We start from the raw sequence: 16944 nt of genomic DNA, 5'->3' as shown, positions 1-16944 counted from the left end.
CGAAAGTAGCCATCCTCCCGCGTGCACGTTTCCTTATCCTTCCCTCGCACCGTGGTGGTGATTTGCGACGCCATACGCACGTGAAGCTAAAGATAGGATTCGGTCACGCGATTGCGATAACACGAACCGCCCTTCGGATCGTGGCCAGTTCCTCTTCCGGTGCGACCTGAATGGGGCTGTAATGGCTGTCATGGTCGCGTCCAGAGCGGGCGGCGAGTCCCAAGGGCCCCAACCCCGTCGATCGTTATCGTAATCGCGGCACTCAATTTGATTACGAAACAGAACTTCTACCCTCAATGACTTTACAGCCACTCGCAACCGGTACCGTGGGCGGGGTGGTAGTTCTGGGAATGCGGGGGAAAAATCACGCCGCTTCCACCCCACACGGAGATGGTGGACACGTCACGACACGAAATCACTTGGCTCACAACGACGAAACGATGACAATCAGACCGGGCACACACCGGGTTGGAATCGCACCCACACACGAACGAACGTCTCACCGGGACCGGAATCGGAAGCGAGTAATTATTTGGGCATCGTGCCGTTTCGCATCTCCGTCGTCACGGGCGGAAAAGAACCATCACTAACGACCGCTGATGGACCGCTTTCCATCGCGATTTCGAGTGGCAGTGTGCAAAAATGTGTTCACTGCGAGGGTGCTTGAGAAAAATGTTGAATAACCGCCGACGTTGACGTCGACGCCACCTCGTCATTCGTCCACATGTTGTTCGTGTCTTTTGCATATGTGTGTCTTCTGCTTGTGCCATTGGTCGCTTCCAAACAGTCGCCATTTTTTTTCTGGCGTGTGTATGTTTGTTGCCTTGCAACACGTGCTGCTGCAATCAGCGCATCTGTCAGATTGCGTTCGATTGATAATTGAATGTACGTTTTTGGCCGGCCAAAAGCGCAGTCAGCGGTGGTGTGCTTTTTGGTGTAAGCGGGCATTGCATGCACATCGATTATGTCGTAATTCGTAATGTGTTTCGGTTGTGTAGTTTCGGAAAATCTTTATGTTTACTGCACAGTACGCTTTTCCGGAGTTTGCATAATAAAAACACTAAAGCTGAGCTACCCGTATTGACAGCATAAATGTCAGTGTACGCTCCACATCCTGAGCTTTTGTTGTGACAGCGCGCATGGAGCGAAACGTTTTAGGGGTCGCAGCTGTCAAAAAAAAGGAACGAAGTAATTTTCAAATGAATTTCATATACGCCTTATTTACGAGCGTGTATTTTCCCGTAACAAACCACCCGGTGTTGTTGAATTTAGTTTCCCCGAACTGTTTACCCACCGGGTGCTAGTTAGCTGTAGCAAACGAAACGTTCGAATGGCGCGCCGAAATTAGTGCTCTTGAGCGTGAAGCTTTCCACGAATCGATTACGCCACCGCGCTTCCGCCCTCGCTTTCGGATGCTCCTCAAACACGTGGGGTGTTGGAGGCGTTTCACCTATCGGTTCCGGTGTCGGAGTGGCGAGGATCTGTCGAACGAGTGCGCACCGGGCTAATTAATATTCATACGTCATCGATCCTTCGTGCTAGAATGGTCACGCCGGGCCGGGCCCTGCCGTTCAGTTGATAATTAGTTGAGCGTGTAACTGCGAACAGTTAGCGCTGTTTTGCAAATAAATAATTAGGAATTAATTAATAATAAATTATCCGCGTGCAACTCGGGCGAAATGTGCGCATTTTTTTTTCACGCTCATCCGGCTGAATCCCGCGCTGGTTTATCACACACCACCCGGGTTGATCCCACCCGCGAGTGAACTGGATTCTGGGTCGGTGGCGTTGCCGGTTGAGCGCAGCAAAATCATTTTGCTTAATCTTCCTTTATCGCGGGCACCATTTATACGCTTCCGAGCGGGCGAAGTCGGCGCGAATTTGTTGGACGTTTACGTGTGATAAAATCACGACCCAACAACGCCGGTCACACGCCAGACCACGAGCCGGGGCGTCCAAGCGCTGGCGCGACGGTAATTATTGTTCAATTATTTCTGTCCTAAATGGTAGCGAATCCCGGGCTCGGTGGGCTGTAAAATGCGCCCGGAAAAACCCGGCAAGAGATTAAACTGACACAAATAAGTTTTGTCCCCGCGGATCCTTTTCCCGGCATCACCACGCGGACCCCAGGCGGACTCGGTTACGTTTCGGGCGCAAACGCGATGGCGGCCCCAACCGGACAGGACCCATGCCGCCGGGGTTGATTTATTTCGTTCGCCATTACTGCGAAGAGTTACAGGCCCGGCGGCCAGGTTCGCTTATCGGTTCCTCGGGGTTCCGGAAGCTCCAGTTTTCCCATGGGGCTATTACGAAGGGTGTCTCACACACACACACACACACAAACAAACAAAAAATATACCCATCGGAACCAGCGAATGGAAGTCGTTGTGGGGGAGGAGTAGCCTATCGGCACGGGGACATTGGGGGCGACCAAAAAAAAAAGGTAAATAAAATACATAAATGTACACTGTCCCACGCGCAAACACAAACACACACACCCACACAGTGACCCACGCAGGGGGGAAGTTTCACCTGATCATTAGTTTATTGGGGTCGGCTCGCGATAGTATCACTCGTGGTTGTAAATTGTAATTAACTATCGCTGTTACACCATTTTATGGGCAATCATCATTGACTAACGTTTTGTTTTCCTTTTGCATACTGATATATTTTGGTTTCCTCTGTTTTTTTTTTTCGTGGGTCGATCGTGGGTGGTACGCTATCGCGCAAAGGCCGCGTCTAACGCGAGAGCGGCCGGGCAAATAAAACACCCGTAGCAAAATTCCCGTTCTTCGCCATGCGCGGGTTTTTTTATGGCGCTTTGTTTTTTTTTTTTTGGGGGAGGATGGGAAAGCGCTGTAATTAGCGCACGATTCGCTGCCCCCGTGGCGGCTAATTTGAATTCAGTAAAGTGCCTCACTTCCAATCAAGATTTGCCGATGATGATGTTACGGTGAGAAATGGCATTTTAAAAATGGCTCAATTATTGCGTTCGTGCAGGGCATGCGTGAGGGTGGTTTGGCAAAAAGGACGAGCATGTTGGACGCAAAAAAAAAACCAACACTCTCGTCTCATATTTTGTCTCTGCGCTGATAGATTCGATGGAACGTTCGTTCGTTATCGGGCATTTGGGTTAGCTTGGGTTAAAACTTTCAAACCGTGGAAAGCATTCCGCACGCATTCCGCTGTATGAGCTTAACAAGCTTTTCTTTTCTGCGTTTTTTTTTGTCGTCTATCACCCCGCGTTTGGGCGCGCGTTTTGCGCCCAAAAGTAAAACAGAAACTTTTTCACTGATTACAGTGCGAGCAGACCGGCGTAGGCTGCACATAAATTGCGCGAGCATTTCCATAATCCTTATCGCTCGCTATCGGAAGCTGCGCCCAATGCCCGGTTGTGTGGAGCGAGGTGACACAAATTCTACTTCATTAGTGGATCGAACCACCCCCGGTCCAGGAATAAATTAACTCGCAGCCCGCTACACACTTCTTTTGATCCCAGTTTCGCCAGTTTCGATTTACGCCTCGGGGAAAAACTGGCGAGCGCATTTCCCCGCACGAAAAGAACGGCGATGGGATGGGATCCCTTCGCAAGTCCTCGTGGCTTTTTCTTCGAGCGTGGAACTGGAAACTAACCTCGATTCGAGCCGAGGCGTCTCGAGAGTGTTGGCGCGCTTGGCGCGACGGTACTCGACCGACTCGGGCGCAAAAGCATTCCCAATCGGATTCCGGAAACGCTCGATTGCGAAATTAAATTATGGTGAACGACCGAACCAACACCACCCAAGTTGAGCCCACTTCGGTTGGTTTTGTAGAGGCCTGAGCCGCACGAGACCGGATGGAGATTGTTTTCGTTCATCTTGTTTTAAATTTTCTTCTGCGCCGCTCGGTGAAAACCGGGAGCGAATTATGACGGAATTCAATAACCAACTGCCGCACGAAAGACAAACGAAACAGACGGCGGTCATTAAAAGGAACCAAACGCCCCTCTTGTTTCCTACACCCACACCGGCCTGGTAGATTTATTTGCCTGCCTGAACGGTAACTATTCCCGGGAAAGCCCGCCCGGAAAGAGGGGGGCCAAGAAAACCGCTTGAAAGGCGCATGGAGAAAGCGGCCCCTTTTTACTACTGTTATAAGGGAAAGTTTGTTCGTTCGTTCGTTTCGTTCATTCGAACGCTCAATTATCATGCCGTGGCGGACACTTTCGTCGTGAAGTACCGAGTGAGAGCGATTTTTGTGTCCGGTAGGCTCGCTCGTCATAGAACTCATCATGCCGGGTTCGTGCGAGTGGGACAAGAAAGTTCACCCCCCCCCCTGATCGTCCGATAATGAGGGCACACAATTTATTTCTCTTCGAAAACCAACCTTCCTGTCCCGAACAACAGAACGCGGATATCTGCTGCTGGTTTGCACGGGACTGGTGCTGCTTTATCAAATATGGATAAATCAATTAACATAATGGTGGCCCGGTGCGACGCTTTTCAATTAACGCTATGAATTTTCAAACCCACCCACCCACCCACCCACGCAAGGATAACGTCCGAGCGATTAGTGACAGGTTTTACGATGGCCACCCGGGAAATGAATACGAACCGATTTGGGTGACCACGCGCGCGCGCCCGCTCATGTATTAAGCATTCATGCACCAACACTCGGCGTGAATGATTTAGAGTGGCCCGCTTCACGTCTTGAGCGTTTAATGAATCGATCCGATTGCATGCGGGCGGTGGAATGTTTAATGCGTTAAAATATCGTCCCCTTGGGCTTGGGACGGGCAGAACGATGCAGGATTCCCTCGGTTTTCGGATTGGCATTCGTCATAATAATTAAACTTTATCGTGTGCGTCGTTACGCCGGTGATAAAGTTATTACACTCACCAGCGCCCCAATGTGTACGACGTGGTGAATTCTATCACACGAACGGCAGATAACCGAGATCATCCACCGTGTGCCGTGTGTCCTAGTAGCTGTTCGGGCAATTATCCTTACGCACACCACCCGTCGAGGTCGTGCTAATTTGTGACACGCACCACCATCACCGCCAACGAGCAAAGCGAACGATAAGAACGTCGGGTTAAAAGTTGTCCACGGGGGAATTTGAAATTTAAATTCCTACCGTTATTTACTGCGCTTCCGTCTCACTCTCTCTCTCTCTCTCTCTCGGTTTCTCACGTGATTCGTGGCCACCATTAAACATGCCCACCGCGTAAATTCGTGCTCCCCAGGCGCGGCTTAAGCTAAACGCTAGTCCTTGCAAGTGCGCTAGTGTGCGAAGCGCTGGATGAGCGCTTTGTCAGTGCGGTGCCGATTAAAAATTTAATTAAACTCATAAATTAAACATCACATAAATATGGCATATGTACGCGCGTACACTATTAATGCACAAAACTTTGCGCCGATGCCCAGAAGGAGGGCACGCACACTCACACACCCGCACACAAGGAATGCATGGAAACTGCACACAGCTCTAGCGTGGCTCAGCGCCAATGTTTGCCGCATGCATTGTGAGCTTTATTATGTTTTCTTTTGTTTAAAAGCTGCACAAATGGCACAAGAATCGTTCGCCCCTGGTGATATTCTTGCCGCTCGTGTGCTTTTTTCTGTCCGATGTGCGGAAAATAAAAGCGAAAAGGAAAAGCCCAACGACGGGCGGTGCAGTTGTCGCGCGTGGTTTTGTCACTGTCACTCGATTAACTGCAATTTCGCCAATCAGCCAGGTGCATCTCGGGGCACCGTCCCAAGGTATGCGCTCTTCAAACGGGGGTTCCATTTTTCATTCCCCATCCTCGGGTTGCGAGGTGTTCGCAAAATGGATGTTTATTTGCGCTGATTTACGCTGAAACGGTGATGGGTGGTGTTCAGGGGGAGGGTTGGGAGGTATTTCCCCCCATCCCACTCCCCATTTGTACGGTATGAAACAAATGAAACAAACCTTTTCGCTGGTACCCTTCGATGGGGAGGCCCCAATTTCGAAGGCCAATGCTGACGTCAATGCTCCCTGCTCCGATACGCCGGAAGTTCCGGAAGTTCGCAACCCCTTTCCCGTCGGTCAGGAAGCAAAGCGTGTTACACAATAGAAATCGGCTCCGGTGAGCGTACAACAAAAGCGGCGTTCGTTTACGTTTTCGGTGGCCACATGATGGCCAAGAACCAGCGGAGAACAACAGAAGTCCTGGCGTTTCCTTTTTGGCATTGGCTTCGAGGCACGCTGACCCAAGTCCCAGCGTCTTGAGTGTAATTAATCACATCGGTTACCTTTTTACACCGAGGGTTTGGTTCCCGGTTGGAGCAGGAGCCGTCTTTTTTTTGTCCTTCTTTCGAGCGCGGGCTCCTGAGCGCTGATAAGAGCAAAAGCACAAAAAGAATCCACACGAGTGGCACGAGATTTTGTACCAGATTTCTCGGAACGCTGGCAGCCCTCAGAGGTGGTGACCCCTTTCGATGCGGGTAGAAAGGGACAACGAATGGAACGCAAAAAAAAGGGACCCCTCAAAATTGAATACTCACGTAAGCAGAAATTAATGAATTCCATTTCTCGTCGCCCTGTGGACCTACACAAACTCCTGCTACCGCTCGGTGCCGTGCTTCATCAAAGGTATGACAAGTTAACGACTTCCGGGTGCGCGGGGCACCTTTTGGCCCATTGTGGGTGGTAAAAGTGGAAAGAGAGTGCGAAAAAATAAACCTCCCCAAATCGCAAGCAGTTCAGTTTGTCGTGTGACCACCGCGATACTTGAAAACGATCGGTGAAGGAGTTGAAAGTCCTTCGAACACGACGCTGAACAGAACCGGTTCTGTGAATGTTTGAACCGGTTCTGTGAGTGTTTTTAACCGGTGGGAAATACTCGAACCCTCTGGTGGTGGTGGTGGTCGCGGGAATAAATTTGCCGCAATTTTTGTTGTGCATCCCGTCGTTCGTAGCTTTAGATTTTGTTGCTGTTCAGTTACGCAAATAATGGGTGAGTTAGTCAAGAGAAAATGGTGGGCACTCGTAAAGCATTTTGTTCGACTTTAGTTTGCAAAACTGCTCGCTAAAGCAACAAGCAAGTTCACGGCAAGTTAAAGGCACCATTATTATGCCGTGCCTTTAAAAAAAAACCCCGTTTTTCTTCCCGCGAGTAGCAAATTCAATAGATTACGCTCGCGCTAGATTACGCTTGCAATTTATCTCCAGTAGAGTGCTGGCTTATTGAAGTTTATCGAAATAACTAGTGACAACGCTGGCAGTGACCGGCTCAACAGCACGGGTGGATCGTACGCCTTAACACAAAACACACCCGAGTGAGTCGCACGAGTGGCAAAAGGACCTCCACCTACGCCTCGGTTGTTGGGAAAAAGAAAAAAGGAACCCCACCCCACCGGTGAATGAAAATTGAGCTAAAACCAGACCAGGAATATCCAACGCTAAAACGGAAAGTAGAAACTTTTGTAGTATGATCCACGGCCCAGAGCAAGCAGACTGTTGGTGGGGGGGGGGGGAGGATGGGGAGGTGTGTGGGAGAGTGAGGCGATAAGAATTTCGCAGCTGTCACCTGTCAACGACAGGGTGGACAACTGAAGCGATACTTATCGTTTCGTCGCAAGTATGCAATTATTCGCAACGAGTCACCGGAGATAACCCGAAGAAAATTGTCACCATTTTCTCGTGACCCACCTCCCATTTGGGGGGGGGGGGGGGAGATAGAGGAAAAGCGTGTGCTCTCTGTCTCTCTCTCTCTCCCTGGTGGTGCCATCCTTGCAAACTCGTTTTATCAGCACGCTAATATTCTTGTTTAAGGCCAGCTCGAACCTCTCCCCGAGGTTGAGTAAAAACAAAAAACGCCCGGCTTTGAACATCTCCCTTGGGTGGGTTTTGGTAGGAGAAGAAAAAAAAACCACCCCCATCGGAGTGAAATCGCAAACCGAAAGCGTTGCTCTGTTATCTGTGAAGGCCAACGGAACGGGACGGAACTCGAGCCGGCGGCTAGGCGAGCAGGTTGAAGGAAAGTTGGGCGATTAGAATACAAACTCGATTGCAGTCGTCCACTTCTCGAGGACGATCGGTGCGTCGGTGCGATTGCATCTGAATCGAAAAGTTTTCGATAAACAACGAAAAAAACAAAGGAAAGGAGAAAAAAGGATATAATCCCCACCCGGCGGGAGTTGCGTTGCAGTGGAGCATCTTTGAAACTTTTGCAACGCCTGGCGAGTGGCGTTTTGGACGCGTTTTGGCGCTTAGTTTCCACAAAACCCCTTTTCAATCGCCAGTCGAATCACACTCCAGTGGGTTGGCGCTGTTTTTTTTCAGGACTCTCTTTCCTCTAAAACAGCACACCATTATCCTTCCGGCACGAGATAGCGATGCAAACCCTAGAGTAAGTCCTTCTGCGAGCCTCTGTTCGATTGTTTCGTGCCTGCCGTTTGGGGACGCGCACATTAATTACTGCTTTGGGGGGGAACGATTTTTCGGCTTGCAGGCGCGAGATTTCAAACAGCACAGTACATTAAAGTAAGCCCGTTCCGTTCCGTGCTATTCGCTTTGTTCATTCCAATGACCCAAACTCCATCGCACCACGGAACCGAGGGGGGGCCGTTTTTTTTTGCTAATTGTCGAGCAAAAAGTTTCCCTTTTGGCCGGCCGGTTTTTTTTGCTTTCATCTCGCCGTTGACGTCCGGCCAGCCAGGCGGCCTTTTCTTCAGCACCGAGTTTTTCGCATTGTCCCCTGGTGGCGGGAAAGTCTTACGCCCTCGCCCTGTCACTACCGGAAGCGGGCCTGATTGGCGCGTCCCCGGCCGGGGGCTTATGCCTTCTGGGGCGCGTTTATTTTTCGTGTTATCCCCCGGGGCCGCCGGTGAAAGGACATTTTTCAAAATAAGCCGCCCGGCGCTGGGAACGGAAGCAACTTTCGGTAATTAGCTATACTCGAGTATCAATCAGTTCGCTTTCTCCACTCGCCGTCTGCCGCTGCCTATTCTCTCAAGAACTTGCGCAGGGGAGGCGAACAGTGCGAAAGAAAGCAAAAGAAATCAACCAAGCAAACGGAAAGAAGACAAAAAAAAAACTCCAACGGTGTGAGTTTGGAGCAAAATGAAACGAGATTCGGCGTGCTGGGCGGGTAATAACAGAAACCCGGTTTCACAATGGCCCAAGCTGGGTGGTGGTGAAATTCTCAACAATCAATCAATTGACAAAAGACGAAGCTTCGGTCAGACCAAGGGAAACGTTTGCTTCCGAGAACTCCTTGTGCGTGGGTGGTTGGGTGGTTTTCTTTTATGCTACCAGAATCCGTCATGCTGTCACAGCCAGTAGTGGTGCGGGATGTTTTTGCTCATTTTTCGTGCCGGATTCGGCCACGGATCAGATCGGATCGAATCAAGTGGACGCCGTTTGTCGATTGATGGTTCCGATAACACTTGATTTTTTTTTCTTGTTCCTGTGTGTGTGTGTGTATTGTTCATCGAACGACAACGCCGATAATCGATTGACGGTGCCTTCGCGCCTATTGTTCCCAGCGGTCTCATTCGCAGGGGAGGACTTCCGAAATGGTTTTCCGAATGAAAGGTGAATTAGACGTTTTTCTTCGAATTGTTTTGCCACCGGAACATCCACCGTGGGTGGGTTGGAATGAATTCGATTTACCTGCATTACCATCCTTTTTGGGTTATGTAGAAAAATGGTGCGTGATTTGCGGCAACACCGCGACGCAGATTCACTTCCGGCAGGGACGCTGGGTATACCAACGGGAATAGCATTAAACTAACGCCCAACACACCCCCATGAAAAGTGGAAAACCCGCTTCACCGTGAGGCGCTGCCTTATCGTAAAAGCAATCCCCTGGCGGATTAATGGTCAATAGCCGCGCCGCGAAAGTGAAAAGCGGAATTGAGTAAATAAACGAGCGAAACGTGTCCCGGCGGCAGCACCCGAACTCGGTAGTATAAATCGTCACACTTTTGAGTGTTTTTTTTTGTTGCGTGAAAATCGTGATTTGACCAGGCACAAGGTGACGGTTGGAGAGAAAGAGAGAGCGAGAGAGAGTGAAAAAGAGCAAAAAAAAAACCCAGAACCAACGTAAAGGCACAAGCACGAAATCAACACACACACACAATAAGAACCACACGCCATTTTTTCGGACGGGGTTGGATGATTTTCCGTTGGCGTAAAACCCGCCCGCGATTAGATGCTATTTCCGATGAAGGCAAAAAAAAAACATGCCGACAAAGCGCAGCTAGGTACGGAGTTCTTTTTTTTTCTTTTGTTGGGTTCTCTCCTCCACTCCATCAGCACCCCCAACGACTCCTGCCCGACGATTCAAAACTTCACGAAGCGGTCCCATTTTCCCGTGGAAAATTATAAAGATGCTGAGCGATGAACATTTTTGACAGTCTTTTGCACTTCGATCAGCCACGACGATCGCGATGGCGGCAGCGTCGTAAAAGGTTCTTTTATTTTTTTTCCTCACACCGCCCCAGAAAATCCCCCGCTCACCCACGCAACCATCCCCTCTGTCCACTTGTTTACATATCTTCTACCGCCCATCCTGCGGTTACACCCATTGCGCTAATCCCGGAGAGCGAGAGAGAGAGAGAGAGCGCGCGCGAGAGAGAGAGAGAGAGAGATAAGATGTTAATAATTACATTTTCATGTTCCATTCAACCTGTTTTGACCATTAGGGAATCTTAAGTAGGGTCGATCCACGACCGCGTCGGAACGCGTTTACAGTCCCGGGTGCGAGGGCATCTTCTGCAATCTGTGAAAGGGTTCCGAATTTTTGCGTAAAGGTTTCTTTTTAATGACGCCCCTCACTCCCCCCACGGGTCGTTCGTTTACTCATTTCTGTTTTCCTTCTCGGTGTCGTTACAGGATTTTTAAACTGCAACACCAACACGCTTCAATCGCTGGCGCAGCTTCACGGTGAGTAGCCGCTCTCTTTTAAAAGTCGTTGCAAGGTTCGCAACATGTTCAATCCCGTCAGATTGAAGCCAAAAACAAAACGCCAATACCCCACACACACACGTTCAGCCGTGTTTTCCGCGCAAAACACCGTGTTCCGCGTCGCAATAAGCACATGCGCGAGTTCGAGTTATCTGGCTGGCACATTCGCCCGCGATTGATTTTACGTACGCCCGCGGCATTAAATTGTTTATTAGCCACGCCACGATTGCCAAAAGCACATCGAGCGCTAATCGAGCGAGTGGAACTTTCTTTATGGCGAACGTTTGTGTAAACACACGCCACCGAGAATCGTACCGCATCAAACGAACGAAACAAGCCAAAAAGAAAATAAAACACAAACCCCCCAGCACAGAGCCTCACATAATTACGCCACCGTGGCCACGGTGCGCATATGCAAACGAGCTTCGCAAACGCAAAAGGGCCTCACCCTCACGTGTGCACCACCGAAAAAGAAGAAGACGGCGAAGGTGGAATGGGACACCTCCCACCGGCCACCCACACCCTGCTTCTAATGCTGTTTGCAACTGTTGACACCGATGAAGTCTTGCCCACCGTGCGCCCGTTCTGACTTGTTCGCCCACCCGGTGGAACCCGTCCATCCGGCGTGGAAATGGCACGCGATGAGAAGGACTTTACCCGAGGTTTTGGGGGTGGGTGGGTGGCGGTGGGTCACCCAGCCATCATGTTTGAAAGTATGCAAATTAGTCCATTAACACACCTTTTGCCGTGTGTGTGTTCGTGTGTGAGCGAGTGCCGTGTCGCAATGCACGGAGAGGGGGTTTTTCCCATGCGTGCCGCAACCCCTCGCCACCTCCATGCGTGGATGGGTGGTAAATGGAAAACCGAATGTTTGAAGGCATCATCCCCCATGTCGTAAAGGGCAATCAGGCCGCTCGGTTCCCCCTTTGCACTGCCCTGCCGATGCACAATCGACCGATAAACTTAATTAAAAGTCATCCAACGTTCGGTTGAGGTGGCACCGAAACCACCCGTTTTCCTCCCACGCGCGAGAAGAAGTCGCATAAAAATGGTGGGGGGGGGGATACTGCAAAATAAACACTTTTTGACGACTGCGGCTGTTTAGCTAACGATGCAGTGTCGAAATGCTCACGGAACCGTAACGACGGGGGAAGAGGGTGGTGGGTGGGGTTGGAAAAATTAAAAATCTGCCCCACCGTCTCCCCCCCCTCCTCCAAAACCCTTCCCAACCGGGCGTGCGGTCGGAAAAGTTGCTCCTTAGCTAACCCCGTTCGTGGTAGCATTTTCAATTCCGCAAATTGCCCATCACGTTCAGGGCAAGTGAGCTTTTCCACCCGGCACCACCCCCGCCAGGGAAAACGGCCCAACAGCAACAGCGAAAAAACAAAAACCCACGACCCAGAAGCCCCCCGGAAAACATGCCCACCCGCGCTCTTGGCCACGGAATCCACCACCCACGGTTGGGTTCCGGTGGAAATGAATATGCTTAACGGTGGCGGAGGCGGTGGATGGCGAGTTGTGGGGGGGGGGGGAAGGCAAAATAATGAAGGAAAAATGTGTCTAAAAAGGTACGAAATAAACCGAACCCCCCCATCTGACACGGCATGGGGCGCGGAGCATGGTTCAGGGGGGGGGGGGGGGGAGGGAAAAGAAAACAGCGGAATGTCACCGGTTTGATGGGCAAAATGGCGGACGCCGAAGGTGAAGCGTTAAGCGCGCGAATGGCAGCCCGAACCCGACTCCAAAGGGAACCATTTACATGTTCATAATTTTTATTGTTATTATTACTGTTATGGTGCACCTGTCTGTCCTTCCCCCTCAACCGAATCGGAAGCGGAAGTGCAAAGCCGGAACCGTAGCGCTGTGTCCGCCCGTGGTTCGGTGGCAATAAAAGAAAAGTACATTTAAATTATGATGCTACACGAACACGTGTACGCCGAACCCTTCCGTGGTGGCGTTGGGTCGAAGTGTCATCTCATCTCGTGCGTTGGTTTGTTTCGGCGTTGTTCTGTGGCCGTGGCTTGGAAGGGGAAGGCAGATCGGAATCGAATAATTGCTTACCAGCACTTTGGGCGAGTTTTCGCAGCCCTTCAAGCTGTCATTACACCGTCGTTGGACGGGGTGGTCCTGGTTTATGTCGCCCTGTTTTACTACCGCCGTCACACTGTCAACAACCGTTTGGAGTGTGTTTGGTGTAAATGTCACACGTTTTTTGTGCTCCCTTTCTTTTTTTTGACAGCACTGTCCACTTATGAGTCCACGAGCTGCAGAATCGAACGTTTTGACTAGCGCGTGTAACCGCACGACGAATGAAATTAGGCCTGCTGGGATCGGGTCGCCTCGCAAAAATGAGGCTATCAAATTATTGCAGGAATGCGCATGCAACGGTCGGCTTTGGGCTAAATGAACCGTAAATTTCCACGCCGGAAAAGGGGCCGGCGATTAGGAAATTGCTCATTGATGAAAATTCCTTTCGCCGATCGGAATCCCAACGACGCACAGCCGCTGGCGGTTGCGTTTATTTGCTAAATCACGATTTTTTCTTCCTCCTCCTCCTGATGGGCTCGTTTCGTTTTTGACTCGATATTTGGGATTGTCGGTGGCATGGAGGCGAAAAAAAAATACCCCCTAAAATGTAGGAAAGAAGCAGTCGATTTTAATATACGATGAGTAAGCGCTATTTGGTGATTGCTGTGGGCTATTTTTTCAACGGATTTGAAAACAAAAGGCGCCGCCTTTTTGGTGCGTCGTAAATAAACATGAAGAAATTGGGTAGCAAACTGATTCAAAATATTTTTCGCACAAAAGCAGAAGAAGAAAGACGCTTTTAAAACTAAATAAATGCATAAAACGGACGATAAGAATGCGCTTATAAAGGGGCAGCGCTAATAAAGCCTCCATAAGTAAATGAAAAGCATTGTGAACATGTCATTTGAAGCTTCCAAGTGCCCGTTATATCTTTAAAAAGTTAACATCAACTTCATTTGCTTTGGAATGTTTTCAAAAACTCTTCTTTGTAACGATATTTGTTGCGCGAAAAAGCAACAAAGAAACGTACCGTTTCCGTCGCGGAAAAAGAGCCACTTATTTTGTATTCAACAGCGGCAATAACTCAGTGTCGAGTCACTTCAAAAATACTGCAAACACAACGCCATTCAGCAACAGCGCCCCACAACAACCGTCTTCTTTTGCTACTTCTTAAGACAACTGTGTGTTCCTCCACGTAACGTAGTTAGTTTCCCAAGCGGACTCGTTTCGCCTTAACGACAATCCAATAGCGACCGGTGGCCATTCCGGAACCATCCCGGTGGAGTTCCCGATTCCCAGGACATGCTGGAGACGCCCGGTACAAGAACAACCTCCCGTTTGGCGTGATTCTGGTTGACGTAAGGACACCGGGAGCCATAAAATCAGCGATTCAAAAGCTGTTTGCCGAAACAGGTAGCCAACGTGTGGCCCATCGGTCGAAGCATGGAACCACTACCTCTCAATCACACAACTCGCCCGAACGCCCCCCGGGAAAGGGCCATCAAAAGGACCACCACCAACGGCACCAAAGAAACCCCTTTCGCCGGCAGCCAGGCAGGAAAGGCTTGCGTCATCCGGTTTTCCTGCCCGGTAGGCCGACGTCAACGTGCGCCAATTGTTATTGGCCGCACGTGTTCGGAATTTTACGCAAAAGATGTAAATCTTGATGTACCACAGCCTGCGTCCTCCCGTTCGGATCGGGGGCCACCACTTCCGTTTGCCCGGAGCGTGGCATTATGCTCGGAACGACCACGACCACCATTGCCACAGGGTGGTTAGGCGGCTGGCGTAATAAAATTTTAGTTTGACCGCAAACGGTTTCCACCTCCCACAGAAGGTTGCGTGCGTGCGTGCGTGCGTGTGTGAGACGAGCTCCGACGGTCTGACGTCCGGGAAACGCGTGCGTTCTATTTGTTGTATTATTTCCGCATCCGACAGCAGAATGCGTACGGTCGAACCCTTTGGCCTTTGTTTCGAACAATGCGGAACTCGGTCGGTGGCCATTTCGATTTCGGGCTGCTTGGTCGAGGCGCAAACATCGCAGCTCTGCGCGCCAGCTAACGACTTAAATGGTTTCGAATGATTCGATCCGCACGAAATGCGACAACAAAGATTTCACAAGTAATTAAACGTAAGACAAGATAATCCGAACCGTCGTCGTTTTATGTATGTGGTTCGTGTGGCGCAAAATGCCCTCTCGATCCACCCGAAAGGTGACTCGTTTTGCGCGCAAGACACTGCTAAGGAAGCTCATAAAGGTATCGACCGTTGATTGATCTTCTTCCGACCAACCGGGTGGTTCGCAACAGGATGTGCGATAAAGCTCACCAACCACGGCCATTTGGTACGGCTCATTTCCCGGCCAGGGCACTTAGCAGTTGTGATGTGTCAGGACGCAGCCACATCGAACCAACCGGCAGTATTTACCGAGCAGCTTTATACCGAGCTCTGGTCGAGACATGTCGCGCTGTTCGCTTTACAGCCAGTGTCCGGGTGGAAAGCGAAACGGCAAACGGAACTCGGTGGAAGGCAACGTGTTGGGGATTATAAAACCGGACCACACCGATTGGTTTCCGGTTCGGGTGAAGATGGTTGCGCTGGTGCGGTACCATCTTTTAAAAAGAAGGAAAACACATCGACAGTGTTTCCGATTTCGGAGGATTATGATCCTCCTTGTGATTGCTGCCGCCGGGGTTGGAGATTTGGAAGGACGAAAGAACGGACCCGCTGGACGGTCGGGAGTGACAAAATTCGCCGGGCAGCGAGAAAATCGATCCAACCCCACCCGGAGTTCGGTGGATTTAATAACACGAAATAAAGTACGAACCGAGGGGTAAATCCTGACGAGGACTCGGAAACCACCCCCCTGTTGTGGGTGGACGAGGCGGATTCGGAAAACGGCCAAACATCTGATATTTTATTGCATTGCTGATTGTGCCGGGTTGAGTTTCGTGGACGGAAGTGTTCATAAGGTAAATGTTATTGGTCGCAATCAGTCAACCGTGTTGGATCGATTACCGGCGCTCTGCCGTTCGTGTTATTCACGAGCCAGATCAAAGCCGTGTAGCAGCAAATCAGGTTTCCATTCCATGCTGCTGGGCGATGTTTGGAGCATTCGCTAGAAATGTATCGAGTTTGCCGTAATTTATAGCCGCTTAATATGGCCATATCGTTGTTGGGATGTGTTGGGTTTTTCCCTAAAAGCGTCCCTATTTTCTCATGCAACACTAAAGTGACAGCCTGACAGCGTCGCCATTTTGTAGTGACATTTCTATAACAGAATCTGACAGCAGCACGTCAATCTTTGTTTTTTTTTTTGAAGTCTGGTGCAATCAAATGCGCAATTTGCAAATGGATGATACAAATCAGCGTAAACTGTAGGTGTCGTTTTTTGTTCCTGCTAGTTGGATTCTAATTCCCTTAACTCTCCTATCGGATGCGGTATTTTTGTTTTTGCGCTCCTCCCATTACACCTAATTGTGCAAATGTTTGTGCTAAGTGGCAATAAACTCATGGTAAAGTCAACACGTTCAGCCAACATTTGACTCCGCCGCGGTGGTGGAGATGTTTGCATTCACAGGAGCGCTCCTCACACAAGATGTATGATTTCACTCTTGTGAGTTTGCGCCGGTAACGTGCTGGAGACCGTTTCGTAAAGGATTCCCCCCGGAGCGGTAGCAAATGTTGGATAATCTACCCAAACGAGCGCAACCCACACACACATACACAGAAAAAATGATATCCCCGCGGGTGTTCGCTTGTTCCCACGGACTACGAGCAGAACACGGGCCCAGGACGGCTGCCAAATCGTTACTAACCCGACGCGCCACCCTGTCCATCACGCTAATTTCCATCGCCAACGGTTCAAGTCCCTTAGGACCGGGAGCTTTCCGAGTTCCTGCCCTGCGGACGATCAGAGACAAACAGAGGTCACCATGTGAGGCGGCATTTCCCATGTGCCAGCGAAATGAATGGTTCATGAATCACGATCGCTCACAAGC

At 50.2% G+C, this 16944-nt stretch overlaps 1 protein-coding gene across 1 annotated transcript in view; it reads left to right on the top strand.

Moving 5' to 3' along the window:
• Positions 1 to 16944, top strand: part of LOC128722005 (cytoplasmic polyadenylation element-binding protein 4-like) — a 171826-nt gene that overhangs the window by 78683 nt on the left and 76199 nt on the right. The window contains exon 3 of the mRNA XM_053815815.1: positions 10844 to 10894. Coding sequence (XP_053671790.1) covers positions 10844 to 10894 — 51 coding nt within the window. The remainder of the gene's footprint in view (positions 1 to 10843; positions 10895 to 16944) is intronic.

Source organism: Anopheles nili, chromosome 2 (assembly GCF_943737925.1).
Source record: "Anopheles nili chromosome 2, idAnoNiliSN_F5_01, whole genome shotgun sequence".
In the NCBI taxonomy this organism is placed as follows: Eukaryota; Metazoa; Arthropoda; class Insecta; order Diptera; family Culicidae; genus Anopheles; species Anopheles nili.
Note: the sequence above shows the minus strand (reverse complement) of the source record. Positions and strands in the feature narration are given on the sequence as shown.